General features: G+C 44.8%; 1 protein-coding gene across 4 annotated transcripts in view; it reads left to right on the top strand.

Moving 5' to 3' along the window:
* HERC2 (HECT and RLD domain containing E3 ubiquitin protein ligase 2) overlaps positions 1 to 16293 on the top strand; it is a 2956340-nt gene that overhangs the window by 1162043 nt on the left and 1778004 nt on the right. For 3 of the 4 annotated variants that reach the window (XM_069636607.1, XM_069636603.1, XM_069636606.1), the window contains exon 38: positions 1870 to 2052. In XM_069636607.1, coding sequence (XP_069492708.1) covers positions 1870 to 2052 — 183 coding nt within the window. The remainder of the gene's footprint in view (positions 1 to 1869; positions 2053 to 16293) is intronic. The other variant, XM_069636605.1, reaches the window with a different exon arrangement.

Genomic DNA, 16293 nt, shown 5'->3' with positions numbered 1-16293 from the left:
AGTGGTGAGAAAGGAGAGCCAAGCCCAGGCAGCCAGACATGGACTGCAACATGTATGCAACAAGTGTTGCACCGAGCAGGAGAATATCTCATGCGACAAAGGTGGTGCACACAAGTTACAAGACAGACACATAGTCATTCACATCTCCTTGAAAAGCTGCACAGTGAGCTGAGAACCGCTTTGGGTCCCAGGCCTGGGGACGTCTGCTCTAGCCAATCACAGTTTAGTACCCTAGGGGTGGGTAGCAACGGGTAAGAACCAATGGTAAATTCATAACTCTGCAACAATGTTATAGTTGGTAATCTGGGGATGGAACAGGCCAGCCACCTGACATTGAAGAGCTAGTAGAATAAAACGTATCGTACCCATATAGGTTACTATGCACCTGACGGCCAATCCCACGCTGCAATAGGTTTTTGGAGAGAGGCCCAAGTAATGACGCAGCAGTGACGTGTTTCCAAGACAAAAGTGGCCTGTGCGCCATTTACTGTGTGACATGCTGCATTTTTCTGAGTTCTTGCATCGATTCCTGTTGGTTTTGCCTGTAATGAACCACAGTGTGAACTTGCCGTTGACTGAGTCCCCCGTGTATTCTTTAGGAGGGCTTTGGGCCCTCCAAGTCCGCAAACTTCCACTTTCACTCTGGCATACCTGGAAGTTATCCCCAACAGGGCTTAAAGTGGTTTAATCTTTCCCCAGCTCATCGGGGTGAGGAAGTCCATGATTGGCCTGGGGAGCCATCTGATCACAAGGCCAATGGAAGGGGCAAGAGGGGGATACGTGAACACGGAAAGACTGAGGAAGTGTCGGTTGTTTTGGTGTGATCAACGGAGAAGGCAGACTGAAAGACTTTGCAGAGGAAAAATGGTGGAGCAAAGCATAGAAGAGGATTACAGAGAGCGTGTGCAAGGTGAGGTATTTATTGAGAGGGAATGATACCTGTGTGTCACCGTGCATGTAAGGTGGTTCAGTAGAGTTGGTTGAAGTGAGAGATTAGAGGAGTAAGCGGGGTTGAGTGAGAAAGGTTATTGTGAGAATGAAAGGATGGAGATTGTGGGAGAAGGAGAGGTGGAGAGTAGTGGGAGGAGAGAATAGTGGAGTTTAAAAAATCAAGATGAAGAGTATGTGTGTGAGATGAAAAATGTAGTTAAACCCGGGTGATTGGTAGGCACCACTTCCTGGTTTTATTCTTCATGTGGGGCCCAGGTTAGGATTCACACAGAAAATCACATAAATCACATAGGGAGTGAGACAGATGAGGTGGTTGCATTTAGACCCTCACCATCAGGCAACCAGATTGCAGATAGTAGGGATTACCGATGTTTGAACACCTTGATAATTGGGTAAGACTGGGTTAGGGTGGGGAGGGGGTGGTACCTGGGGAGTGAGAGGGGGAAGAGAGATCAACCCTCCCCCCCCAAAATAACAAAATCACGTTTGCTCAAAAAATCGTGGATGGAGTCACATAACTGAAGGCATTAAGAGTGAAGCAGGTACATTCTAGTAAGATGCTAAATTGTAATCCTCCAGGTCTGTTGGATACTTGGAATAACCTGTTATGGAGATTGGAATCTCAAAACTACACAGCTTCCCTTTTAACTTTGATTAAACAAAGTGATTGTTTCTAAACTTGTCAAGAGGGCTCAATATTATCCATAATAGGCCTTCATGTACTATATTTCTGTCATTTGTTACATTGTAAGCGTTTCAGACCATAATAGCTTGTGATGCTACAGAGAATAACTTCTTTAACACAGCTTTCAAGAATCCGTCCTGGAAACTTTAAACCTCTAGCATATGCCGTCAAAGAAGCCTGTGTTCATCTGTAATATCATTGATCATCATAGTTTAATATCACTTTTATTCTAGAAGCTGATCCAGTGGAAGGGAATGTTCACCCTACTTCAATGATGCTAATGAGTACAGTCAACTTGCTTCAGAGCCTCTGTCTCTCATCAGGTGTCCATGCTGAAGTCATGCAGAATGAGGCCACACGGACCTTGTGTGGATTACTGCGCATGTTAGTTGAAAGTGCAACTATTGATAAAACAGGTAAGCAGTTTACAGTCCAGTACTTATAGTTTGCAGTTATTAGCATTTGCAATCCTTGCATTTTTTTTTTTCCACGATATTTTTGTCTGAGTTTATATGGCCCATTAATACCATTGAGCGGTTTTCGTGGCATGACATATCATTAATCCAAAAGAGACAAGGTTTACAAATATCACTCAAACCCAAACAGCATGCTATTGGACCACGTTGCACGTTACTGAATATGTATTTTTGGTATTGCAGTTAAGTTCTCAGTGTTTGAAATCTGAATTAAGGAGCATGCTCTGCTCCTACAATTGATATTAACATTAATATATTTCTGAGGCTTGTGGAATCTGCTTAGTTCACATGCTGTGCATAGGCCGACATCTAGTGGAAGCTGCAGAGTATTAGTTTGTTTTTCGAAACTTGAAAATGTGCGTCGACCTAGAGCATGCCAGTAATACTATCCCTAGTGACGTCTACTGTACCCATGATCCCTCACGCGTGTAGGACCCTCAGATTGTTTTTTTCTGCCATACTTGTTGGAAGCAAAGTTGCTGAGTTCCCTGGCTTTCAGCCATTTGTGATTAATTATTCATAAATTCCCCGTTCCTCTTATCCCATGTCGAGACTCTGAAGATCGACGCCGGAACTGAAGAACGAACAGCCGTCAAGACTGCATGACGGACTTTGGGCCTCGGAAGGCCTCTGGCTTCGGCCCTGCAAGTAGGGAGAGTGGGGGGTGGACATACTCACACTCGTTTATTTCCTATATACACTCGCCCGCTGCCAGATAACATATGGAGAGTACTCCATTTAAATTCTGCCCCAAGTGCAACCGTAAGTTCCCTTGGGTAGATGAGCATAACACATGTAACCTCTGTTTGCCTATGGACCACCCTGAAGCCAATTGCAGAGCGTGTAAGCTCTTTAAAGCTAAAACACTTAAGGACCGCTCCACCAAACGGGCCCATTACGCCAGGCAACTCAAGGCCATGGACGCTGTGGGTTGCTTCAGTGATGGCAGCAAAGCCGCCGTTTCGGACGGCGAGGGCACTGGAGTGTCGTTAGACACCCAAGCGTGAGCCCCCGACCTCGGAGGACTGTCCGGCGGGGCAGTTATGGAGACCACATCCGGCGGCATTAGCGCTACCCATACACCTACATCTAAACACACTAACCCCTCCCGAGACTCGACACGCGTGTCGAGCGATCGGCAGAAAAAGGCACAAAGAAAGCGGTCCGCAGAATTGGTGTCCTCTGGGCGTTCCAGGTCTCGATCGTCTCACGACACACAGCAACCGTCTACGATTGCTAAGGGTCTCACGCTTCCTCAAGTCATGGAGGTTTGGTCGTCAGAAGACGAAACCGACCTCCACCCTAAAGCAGCACGTTCAAAGTCGGCTGCGGTAGTTCGTTCTATGTCTGCCTCAGAGTCTCGACGTCCCCCCCTCTAAATCCATAGACCCTACGGAAACCACCTCCGAATATCGACGCCAGGCGTCAAAAGATTCAGGGAAGTCCAAGGAGTCAGGGAAACATTCTTCCACACATGGGAAAGGAGACGAACATAAAAAAAACATCTGAACACCAGGTTCAGAAGGACAAACTTAGATCTTCTGAAAAGACCAAGACCCATGACCCTGTCACTAGGCCTAAGGTTGTCCCTCCCACTCCAGAGGATATGGGAATGGAAGATGAACCTCATCAAGAGGTGATCGTTCCCAGTTCTAAGGAATGGAGCGCTGAAGACATCGACAAGGTGATGAGGCGAATGTCTTTTATGGCAAATTTTTATGAGAAAAATCCTGATTACTTTCTAAGCTATCAGAAAACCCCTGTTAACTCTACTCCTTCCGGATCCAAAAACCCTCAGCCTCCTAGTAAGAGACCTCGCACTGAGACTCCAGTTCAGGGCCTGATTTCGGACCCACTCACTATTCAACCTTACCATCAGTATGCTGAAGATCCAGACATACAAATACTAGACGACCAGGCAGGGGTCAAATACTATGGGGACGATGAGGACCAGGATGAGGAGGAGGAAGACTAGGCAGAGGCCTATAGTCTCGACTCCCCTATTCCCAAGGACCCACCGGTGAATGACTCACCTGTGCATAATCAGCTTTTACTAAATGAGGTCTTAGCCAAAGCTGCAGAGCAATTTCAGATAGACACTCAAGGGGCTCAAGAAGAGAGGGAATTTGCAGAAGAAATTATGGGGGATAGGAAATCCGTTGCCCAAGCCATACCAATTCTGAAATCCATTCAACGCAGAATTGATCCCTCCCTCCTCACCCCTAACCTTACCCGGGTAGTCAACTCAAGAATAGAAAAATTATTCAGGGCCGCCCCCTCCGACCCACTTTATATAAGGGGTCAGCTTAAACCTGACTCTTTGGTGGTCACAACTACCAGAAAGAGGGCGGGTACATCTCTAGCATCCTCCAAAGCTCCCCCAGACAAGGAGAGCAAGAGGATATACGGGCTAGGAAGGAAAGTAGCTTCCACCTCCGCTTACCAGGCAAGAATTGCTAATGCCACCACTCTGCTGGCAAGTTATAATTGTCACCAATGAGAGCAGGTAGTTGCCCTCATTGCCTCCGCACCTGAACCTCTAACGGGCGATTGGGCCCAGATTGCATCAGAAGGGAGATCGGTGTCCGGATGCATTCTAAGGCGACTTTTGACGCGGCAGACAATGCAGGCCATCTCATCGCAGAGAGCACAGTCATCAAGAGACACGCTTGGCTAAGGCAATCGGGGTTCAAACCCGAGACACAAGCCACCCTAATCGACATGCCGGTGGAACCAAATGTCTTGTTTGGGAAAGCGGTGGAAGAGGCACTCAAAACAGCAAAAGATGAATAGGAGACCCTTACGTCCCTTGGTCAGCTAACCAATAAACCCACGAACCGACGAGGGAATAATAATTTTCATCGCTCCCGCGGCCAAAATTCCCAAAGAGGGGCCAACTACTCCAAAGGACAAGGTACATCGTAGGGAAACCACCAACAGGGTACCCAGAATTTCACCAGAGGTCAAAAAAGGGGCTGTGGTAGAGGGAGAGGCAACCCAGGTAGAGGTGGTACGCCTGCCAACAAACAGTGACGCTCCGCTCAAGGTCCCTTCCCATGCATCCCCAGTAGGGGGCGCATTTCCAGCTTCACCCACGCATGGGAGGGGATCACATCGGACAGATGGGTGCTGTCCACAGTGTCCGCGGGATACTGCATCGAACTGGTGGAGCGCCCCCGCGACCATCCTCCAAGACAGAAAATACACTCCTTGGAGCACCAAAGAATCCTCCTCAAGGAGATCATCCTTCTTCTTGCAAAGGACGCGGTAGAACTTGTCCCGGGCAACCAGGTAAACAAGGGTATTTATTCAACTTACTTCCTTGTGCCGAAAGAAATCTAACAATGCGCCCAGTCTTAGATTTACGCCCTGTAAACAAGTATGTCAAGCCTCAAAAATTTCGCATGACTACCCTCCGAGAAGTAATCCCCCTACTAAAGAAGGGAGATTACATGGCAACATTAGACAGCAAAGATGCCTATTTTCATATTTCCATGTTCCCAGCGCATAGAAGATTCTTGCTCTTGAAGGTGGACAGTCAGCACTACCAGTTCAAGGTGCTGCCCTTCGGTATAGCCTCGGCTCCAAGGGTATTCACCAAGGTACTGGCGGTGGTGGCGGCGCACCTACGCAGGGAGGCAATCCCAGTGTACCCTTAACTGGACGACTGGCTCATCACGGGGGAGACCCCAGTAATTTGCAAATCCAACATCCAAAGAACGATAAACCTCTTCGAATTGGGCTTCTCAATCAACGAGGAAAAATCAAGCCTGGTGCCAAGCACCTCCAAACATTTCTTAGGAGCTGTCCTAAACACTCAAGAGGGGTTGGCCTTTCCATCATAGGAAAGAATTTGCAATCTATTACTGCAAATTCCTCAATATCAGTCCGGTCGTCAGATAAGGGTTCGCAAAGCGATGTGTTTGCTAGGCATGATGGCGTTATGTATTTACCTGGTTCCCCACGCGCGCCTGCGCATGTGACCCATGCAGGAATGGTTGGCGAAACAGTGGTCTCAGACAAGTGGTCAGTGGGACGATCTAGTGGTCGTTTCGCCAAAACTAGTACAGAGTCTTCAATGGTGGACTGGGGAGAATCTTTCAAAGGGGAAACACTTTTACGATCTAGAAATACAGGCTTTAGTCACTACAGACGCGTGCCTCTCAGGATGGGGAGCACCCCTTCTTCATCACACAGTGCAGGGCTTCTGGTCTCACACAGTGGCCAAGAATCACATCAATCTGCTAGAGCTTTTGGCAGTCTTCAGAGCGCTTCGAGCTTTCGAACCCCACCTATCGAACCTGTCAGTGCATATCCTAATGGACAGCACAACAGCAATGTTTTACATAAAAAAACATGGGGGCACTCGTTCGCCAAATCTGTCCAAACTTGCCCAGAAAATGTGGATATGGGCACTCAGACGGAACATTTACCTGTCATCTCAACATGTTCCAGGGGATCTCAATTCACTAGCAGACGCTTTGAGCAGAGACCCCCTCCCGGAAGAACACGAATGGTGTCTACACGAAGAAGTCGTAGGACACCTCTACGCACAGTGTGGTTTCCCCACTATAGACCTGTTCGCCACAAGCGAAAACGGACAATGCCCAGGATTCGCATCCAGGTTCCCCCAGCCAGGCTCCATGGGGAACGCTCTATGGATGAACTGGTCGGAGATGTTTGCCTACGCTTTTCCACCAACCGCTCTGTTGAGGGAGGTGGTCAGCATGACACACAGGGAATCGATGACTCTCATCCTAGTTGCTCCCATGTGGGCGAGACAGCCGTGGTTCCCGCACCTGTGCAAACTGGCAGTGTGCGAACCCATCAGACTCCCGTGCTGGCACAACCTACTATCCCAGTTCGCCAACCTCGGCCTTTTCGTCCTAAGGGACAGCAATGGAGGGGGGAGGTTCCTTTCGATATTACTCGTCCTTTAGTAAATCGAGAGGAGCTGCAAGTCAAAGGGGCCACCGTAGGAGTGCCAGAGGTTGAAAACAAGGTACTCGAGGTGCCAAGGCCTCTCGAGCAGTTGCCACTTTGTCCTCAGGCACTGCCGCAGCCGCTTCAGCTCAAGTCGTGAGGCCCATGCTTCTCTGGTTGGGGGAAGGCTGGCGCAGCATCTTGTAGAATGGGGTGCCATTACTTCAGATGTGTGGGTTCTGGAGATCATAGCCCACGGCTACTGTCTTCCTTTCCGGCAGAGGCCTCGCGACAATCCACCAGGGAATCTCTTTGAAGAGTCCGGATCCGCTCCTTGCGCAGGAAATTCAATCCCTGCTGGAGAAAGGTGCCAAAGAACTGTTGGTGCCTATAGCGGAGAGGAACAAGGGATGGTATTCCCCTTATTTTTTTATTTTCGAAGAAAGACTGGGGATTGAGACCCATCATGGACTTGCGCGGTTTGAACAAGCTCCCCAGGAAGTGCAAGTTCAAGATGGTTACTCTTTCTCAAGTCCTCCAGGCCCTTCAACTTCAGTACTGGTTGGTGTCTCTCGACCTCAAGGACGCTTATTTTCATGTGCCGATCCATCCCAAGCACGAGTACCTGAGATTCGCGGTTGGCAACTCAAACTTTCAGTTCCGGGTCCTGCCGTTCGGATTGACCTCCGCCCGAGGGTCTTTACCAAGCGCAAGGTGGTGGTGGCAGCGTATCTCAGGAAAGGGGGGATTAACGTCTACCCCTACCTGGATGATTGGTTGATCAGGGCGCACTCTCCCGAGCAAGTCCTGGATCACCTGTCCGTCACCTGCCACTCCCTTCACAAGCTGGGCTTCTCCCTCAACTTCAAGAAGTCCCACTTGACGCCAACTCAGCAGATCCAGTACATGGGAGCAGTGTTCCACACGTCCCTGGGGCAGTGTTTTCCTCCCCAGGTGAGGGCTCAACACATTCAGCAGATGGTGCAGAAGTTTCAACATGCCCAGAGTCTCCCAGCGTTGGAGTTCTTCAGGTTGTTCTGCCTCATGGCATCCTGCATTCTTCTGGTGCCAGAGGCCAGGTTGCGGATGAGATCTCTGCAATGGGCTCTCAAGCTCCAGTGGACACAGTCCAACGGCAGGATGTCGGACCCCGTTCAGGTGCCACCCTCGGTCGCCCAGGACCTTCTGTGGTGGGCCGTGGAAGGCAATCTGATGAGGGGGGCTCCATTTTGGCTTCCCTTGCCGGAGGTGACAATCGTGACGGACGTATCCCTCACGGGATGCGGAGCTCATGCCAACGAGCTGACAGTCATCGGTTGTTGGTCTCCGTCGGAGTCCAGACTCCATATCAATCTGTTGGAGCTGAGGGCCGTCAGGCTTGCCCTGAAGGCTTTTCTGCCGACTGTGCGAGGAAAGAATGTCCAGATTCTGACGGACAACACAGTGGCCATGCAGTACCTCAACAAAAAGGTGGGGGCAGGGTCACTTCCTCTGTGCAGGGAGGCGATGCAGCTCTGGTTCTGGGCCATCCAGCAGGAAATTTCGATCTCAGCAGTTCATCTGGCCTGAGACGAAAATGAGACTGCGGACGCTCTGAGCAAGCAGAGTGCGATCTCTCACGAGTGGGAGTTCGCTCAGTAGATTCTCCTGGAGATCTTCGCCCTTTGGGGGACCCCTCAAGTGGATCTCTTCGCTTCCAGTGTCAACCGGAAGTGCAAAAGGTTCTGCTTGCGGGAATTTCCTCCAAGAGGAGCCTTAGGAGACTTGTTCGTGGTGGAGTGGTCCTTCCCACTGCTGTACACGTTTCCACCAGTCCCTGTCATCCCGCAATTGCTGCAGAGATTACAGAGGTTCGGTTCCCGGATGATCCTCATTGCTCCGGCATTGGCCCAGAGGACGTGTTGCCCGGACCTTCTCGACTTGTCCATCTGCCCTCCACGTCGTCTTCCCTACCGAGACGATCTGCTCTCACGGGAGGGGGACAAACAAAAGCTGCAGTTGTCCGCGGATAAACTGCACAACCTCCTATAATTGATTCAATGTAACTTTATGCGTAAAGACGCTGCATAATCCCCTCCAAGACAACAACCCTATTGAAGGGTGTGTGTTTTAGACATAAGACAGCATGCCAGAACTCATTTGTTTTGGATTTATTTAATCATTTTTTAATTGTACAAAACTTTTACAAAAGAGCATATATTAATAACACATCTATAAAAAATCAATTGTCAACAACACACATTTTATCACATTAACAAAATTAGCTCACATCTCACATATCATTGCCTTCCATACTCTTTCATCCCCATACATACAAATAACCACTCATACTTGTGCAAAAAACGCAATCCTGGTAATTTTGTTCCGTGACTCAGAACATCCCATCCATATGGGTTTGATATTTTAATGATTCCAAAAGTGCCTATTTGACTATTTTTTCCATCAAAAGGGGCCTGAAAGTGGGTACCATAAAAGGTTACCTGGCGGCGCTGTCTATATTTAGGCGCTCGTCTGAGGAGTGTTCTTATTTTAAAATCCCTTTGATTTCTCAGTTTCTGAAAGGGCTCACTAATGTGTTCCCTCCATCACCTTTCCAGGTGCCCGGTTGGGATCTGAACCTTGTTCTCAAGTTTCTAATGGGTGCTCCATTTGAGCCTTTACATTCTTGTCCTTTGAGAATGTTAACCCTTAAAACTGTCTTTTTAGTTGCGGTCACTTGCGCTCGCAGAGTGAGTGAGTTACAGGCACTTTCAGTTAAGCCACCCTTCACTGTGTTTCTTAAGGACAGGGTTGTCCTTAGAGTTCCTCCTTCCTTTCTTCCGAAGGTGGTGTCGGAATTTCATTTAAGCCAGAAGGTTATTCTTCCGGCATTTTATCCTCCTCCACATCCTTGTAAGGAAGAGGAGAGGCTCCATAGGCTGGATCCTAGGAGAGCTTTAATCTACTACATTTCACGCATGTTCCGTGTCAGAGTGGACGATCAGCTCTTTATTGGTTACGCTGGAAGGCGTTTGGGACAAGCCGTTGCTAAGCAGACTTTGTCTCGATGGATTATCTTGGCAATTTCTGAATGTTACCGATTGACGGGTAAGGACCCTACGGTAGGCTTATGGACCATTCTACTAGGCGTATGGCTGCCTCTACTGCCCTGCAGAGGGGTGTTCCTATTCGTAACATCTGTGATGCAGCCACCTGGACTTCGGTCCATACTTTTGTAAGTCACTAATCCCTAGATTCTATCCATGGGCAGGATTTGGCCTTTGGCAAGGCGGTCCTTTAACCTGAAATTTGATTGGGCATTCTAAATTTGTATTTTCTAAATTCTTTTCCCACCTCCTTACATTGGTACTGCTTTGGGAGTCTGTCATAGATATGGAATACGTCGGAGGACCCAACCCCCGCGAAGAACAAGTTACTTTCTTACCTGGTATCGTTCTTTAGATGAGATGGTTCGACGACTTATTCCATATCGCTCCTGCCCTACCTACCCCGCTACAGAATTTCTTATGCGATTGCAGCTTACCTTTCCGCAAGGCTTTCTGTGATCATACTGGCAGAAGATAGGTGCCACACATTCTGGGGAAAAAACTACAACTGAGGCTACGGGCATTGTGTGTCCTACTTATAACATCCGGTGATGTCGGCTTGACGGAGGCCCTCGAGGACAACGTATCGACGTCATCGATGCAGGACACAGACGCCGAAATATTTTCCAAAGCAGCACAGCTGTGGTGATTTCTGTCATAGATATGGAATACGTTGTCGGACCATCCCATCGAAAGAATGTTACCAGGTAAGAAAGTAACTTGTTCTTTTTTCCCCAAAACTTTTCTCACGCCTACAGCTCAAACCGCTGGACGAATTTGCACCGAATTTGCAGCAGGAGAAGCGGCTTGGTTCCGAAAGCGTACTTTTGAAAATTTGGTGTAAATCCGTCCTGTTTTTTTTTTTTTTTTAAACGACCAAAAAGTAGGTCTAAAAAAATGTGATATCTATGTCTGCTACGCTGACACATTTCCCTGATCGCTCCGCGGACAGGACACCGATTGGCTAATCAGCTTGCATCATGTCGACAGACATAACACGTGTTCGCTGATTGGCTGGGGTGAAGCGTGAGGTGCGTCGCATTGTTTTGATGCACCCGCCATCTTGGATCCGCGGACAGCGCAGCGACGGACGGGGGAAAAATACAACTTTGGGGAGTGTGTTGGTTTGTAATAGTGCTTGGGGAGGGTGGGGGAGTAAGAGATGGGTCAAATGCTGTATTTGTTTAGGTGGAAGGTGCCCATGATGTGTTTGTCATGTCTGCGTTTACCGCGGCTGTCCGCGGACATAAAAAATGTACTTCTGGCTATTTTACTTTATTATGATATTAGTTTTGGGTTGTTAGTATAGTGCTGATTGTAATTAATATCCTGTATAAGTAGCCCATATAGCACAGTTAAAATGTTTGATTCTATGGGGGTGTGATGCTGCGGTGACCCTGGCCTCAACCACCGGAGCATAACACACCCATAGAATCAAACATCCATCAAATATTCACAAATCTAAAGTTTTTGTACTGTTTGATTTGTATAGATAGTATGTGAAGTTTTGGCTAAGTCATGCATTTAAGATTGTAGAGTTTGGTAACAAGCACTGCAGTATAACATATCCATGGAAGTAAACATTTTGGATTGTGTTGTATGGTTAGATGTTTGCTTCAGTGGTTGTGTTATGGAGCAGTATTTGTGAGTTGAATTATTATATACTTACTGTTGATTTTTTTGTGATTGGCTATATTTTCTTCATGACTTGGGTAACTGGAGCAGATATTTTTTTTTAATTTCCGTGATAAAAGAAAAGATCATGTTAGTGTAGGTAGTTCATAAGGAGTTCTTGCATTGCATAATAGACATTTCTGCATTTTTCCGACCCTCATATTTAGTAGTTTACAAACCAGTGTACTGTGCAATTTGCTCAGTTTCTATGTTTATTAAATCATTGGGTCTGTGGGAAAAGAAATCCATGCTGGATTAAAAAAAAAAATACTTTTTTTGTTATGGTACGATATATTTCTTTCTTTGTTTTCAGTGTTTGTTGTTTCTGGCTAATGTTCTGTTGGCTTGTTGCAGTTTTTTGTGGCTGGTTGATACTTGGTGTATTTTAATTGTTTATTTATAATTGTATGCTAATATTATATCTTTTGGCTTGTTGCAGATTTTTTGGGGCTGTTAGATACCTGTTGGCATATTATAACTGTTTATAGTTTTCTAATTAAAGTTTTGTTAATGTTTATGCACAGATTAGTTATTACATTTTGGTTTTAAGAATATTAAATAACAGTTTATAAGATTTTCTGGTAATCTCTGCTTTAGACTAATTGTACTATCATTACATTCGACCCATCCACAATTCTTTTTTATATATGCAGTGTAGTGACCTGCATTGGTTGTGGCTCCTGCGTGGTAGATTATACCTATTGTTGTGAAGGTTTTCTTACCAAGTGATACTTGATCATGTGTGAATCCAGTCAGCTTGCAGTTGTTTTTGGTACCATCTGCATTGTAACGTAAAAGCATTAGTATTACGTATTTACTATGTGTTTGTATTTGTAAGGTGGAGCGATTATCTGAATTGCAGGTAGTACATAATCTGCCATCGTTTGCATTTTATACAAGTTGCTGAAATGGTATGGATTCACAGTTGGGTATTGATACATACACGAAGCGTTCATTAGGGATGTGTTCCTGTACCACATGGTTGCAGAGAGTGCATGTATTTTTCCACATGTATGAAATCTGAAAGGTCTCATTTATAGGTATGTTTTTGTTTTCCAGTACTTGTATGAGTACATTAGACATTCTTGTGGATCTTCTTGTGAGTTTATAGTGAATTTGACCATTCCAGCACAGTAGTCCAATTCTTGTCTTATTCCATGACCACTGTAGGTGTTGTCAGGATTGTTGGTTGCATTTCTATGAAGGACTAACATTTGCAAACACAATTGGTTTGTATTGTGTAAGTAAATGTTGTCAATAATTGGTGGCAATTGGAATAGAATATTTATTGCTACATTTGCGTAGCAATTTACACCAGTTATATTTGAAAATTTGAATGGGCCTAATAGTTCTGTGTCCAAGTCATTTCTTCGGAGTGTGTGTTGCTTCTTTGAAGAAGTACCTGAGTTACTTTGAGTAATAGATTCTTCTTTGGTTGTAGTAATTAATGAAGTATTAGCTTCTTTTACTCTCTTTGGAGGATTTGCATTGAGATCCTGTTTCGTTTCTGTTTGAATTAGTTTTCTTTTACAATGTTTTACTTTTTGTTGGACAGGATAGGTTTTTAGATGGGGGTGTACAGTGAACGTAGTCTATTGTATTCTAGAATGCAAGGAATATCAGCATTTACTTTACTTGCATCATATTTGATTAGTAATAGACCGTCAAGTGTACGTAAGCGTGATAGTGCTACATAGTTCATGCCTTCTTTAAAGACTGTGCTCCCAATATCTATCAATGCTTTATCTAGGGTAAGACCTTGTGATTTGTGAATGGTGACTGTGTATGCTAGAGTTAGAGAAAATGGTTCTCTGCATACATACATGTCTTTGAAAAGAAGGAATCAGGCTTTTGAGCGTCCTATCCTTTTAACTTCTGATAGTTTGTCAAAGAGAATAATGACATACTGAATGTTGTTGTCACGTGGGAAAGTTTGAAAGTCAACAACTGTACCAAGTGCTCCATTAACTAGTCCTTGCTCCACGTCAAGGTTATGTTTAAGCATTACTCTACAGTTTAAAGATAATTTTAATATTTTCTCCAAACCAGCTGTGTTGGAGATAGTTTTCTAAGGTATTTAGTCTTGTTGTGGCTTGTTGACATGTGGGTAGTGTCATACCATGTACGTCCAGTTTGTCTGTGGAGCAAATTTCAATTATTGGTTGCATTTCTTTTTTCAACATTGTTTCATTGAATTTTGAACAGCTTGCAAGAGTTGGCATCAAGGACATACAATACATTTTGTGCTAATTTTTCCATGACATCAGTAGCACATGCGTTATCGCCATGAAGTGCATGGATGTGCCATTTTTTCAATATTGCTTGTGCTTCTTGAGATAGTACACCAACTCTAATACTTCCTAATACTTTTTAAAATGTTGGCATATGTGAGGTCTGCAGACTTGCGCATGTTTTCTGTTAATCCTCTGTATTGGAAATGTTGCCAAAGGTTGACATTTCCTATAGTGCCAACAGTTTTACTCGAGAGTTTGTGCCCTAAGGTTTTAAAAATAGGTTCGCCTTTCACTGGCGTCAATTGAAGAAGATCTCCGAAAACAATTATGTGCTTTCCTCCAAAGAGCTCTTTGTAGTCTGCTTTGAGTACTTCTTGTAATATGAGGTGAATCAAAGCCAACATTAGGTTGGAGACCATGCTCACTTCATCTATTAGTAGCTTTTTCATTTTTTTCAAAACTCTGCGTAGTTCCATTGCAGCTTCTGTAGAAAGTTTGTAATAATCGAATTTGTTTTGGTGTTCTACTGGAAGGAGTAGTAATCGGTGTAAAGTGACACCGCCTATGTTGTAGGCAGCTAAACCTGTGGGGGCAGTTACAACAGCTGACAGTTTGTTGTTTGTCAATTGTTGAAGGAACTTGCTGATGATTTTCTGAACTAGCTTGACCACTGACGTATAGCAGTATAGGTTTGTAGTTTTGGCAGGTACACTTTTTTTTATTTTCATGTTGTACACCATGTTCAATTTCTTTTGTTACTTCTTGGAAAATGCTATGCTGCTCATTGTTCAGTTTTGATTTCAGTTCAGTGAAGTCTTCTGTATCATCATAGTGAGACATGGTGTTTTCTACTTGTGTCATAGCTAATTCTGCCTCATTTGCTATTAGTGGTTGTGTCAGTGGTTCTTGGCTTCCTGTTACAGAAGGTTGATTACTGTCGGGAGTGTCTTTATCTAGTTGGGCCTGGAGTTCTTCTTCGTGTTGCTGTTCATTGTGCAACATTGTTTTGTACTGTGTAAAGTTTACATCTGTTATAGTGCTTTCATTTGCTTTGAAAGCGTCTTCATAGGAGTCCTAGATATATAGTAACGCTTCTTCTTTTCTCCATGGTTTAAAAAGTTGTAGCAGGGACATGTAATATAGTTCTTATGTTGAGCAGTTTTTAATGACAATTTGATATGATTAATTAAGCTTTGTTTGGTAAGTTTCACTAAGCTGCCTTCACAATTGGTCACTCTGTATCTGTTTGTGTTTGTTTGTTTGTTTTAATATTTATAATGCACGCCAGACCCAATGGTATCAGGGCGCTTAAGGCAAAAGAGGGTTGTTCAGCTTCGGTTACATTGCTGTAAAGTAGCATACATTAAATACATAATTAAGGCAGATGCCATCAAGTGAGCAAATATGTACAGTATACGCAGATAGGGCACGTAGTGTTATCTGAAAGTAATGTGATGTCGGATGTCATTTCTTTTAATCCATTTGATGAGGTTGAATCTGAAGCGAAGATAAGGTAGCTCTTCCATCTACCTTTGTTTTCATCTGGTTTTAAATCATTTTTGTATGTGAAGTTTTGGGCTATGTGGTATACACACATGGTTTCCAAGGTGGTACTCCTGTTTGGGTAGTATGTGTCTAGTAATTTGTTTTTCAAAATGTCTTGGCTGTTGGGATCATTTTTGGCTATTATTTCTATGTCCTCGTATGATTAGAGAACTCTTTTTCTAGATTTAGCAGGACCAAGACTTAGCCATACTATATTTTCAGATTTTCCATACAAAGCAGTACCGGTTAAACGGTCTGCAGCCTCATAGCATCCACATTCTCTGAGAGAGCATTTTTATACCAACCTGTACAATTTCTGAGACAGTGTTTGGTCCGACGATAGGTCATCCCCCCAGAGGTCTTGAAGCTCTGTTTTTTATGCTTTGGGTAAGTAGGCTGTAACCTATCGTGCAACTGCAGTGGAATTGTCTGCAATGTACTGCACATCTATGTTTGCATTCCATAAGAGGGCAATGATTGCATTGTTATCATTGATATATTTTGCTTCTTCTGTTCTTTTTATGTAATATGTGTTCTTAGGTGATTTACTTTTACCACTGTCTAACTGAAGACGTTAAATAGTTTACTTGACCTGTTGCTGTAACTGGTCTAGGGAAACCAAATCGGCATGTGGTGTAGCATTTCCCTTTGTTTTTGTATTTGCAACAAAAATATTTCCCACATTTGTGTCTTTGAAATTGTAAAATGTTTGCATGAAG

The sequence above is a fragment of the Ambystoma mexicanum genome, chromosome 7p, assembly GCF_040938575.1.
Source record: "Ambystoma mexicanum isolate Mex_15411 chromosome 7p, UKY_AmexF1_1, whole genome shotgun sequence".
NCBI lineage: Eukaryota > Metazoa > Chordata > Amphibia > Caudata > Ambystomatidae > Ambystoma > Ambystoma mexicanum.
Note: the sequence above shows the minus strand (reverse complement) of the source record. Positions and strands in the feature narration are given on the sequence as shown.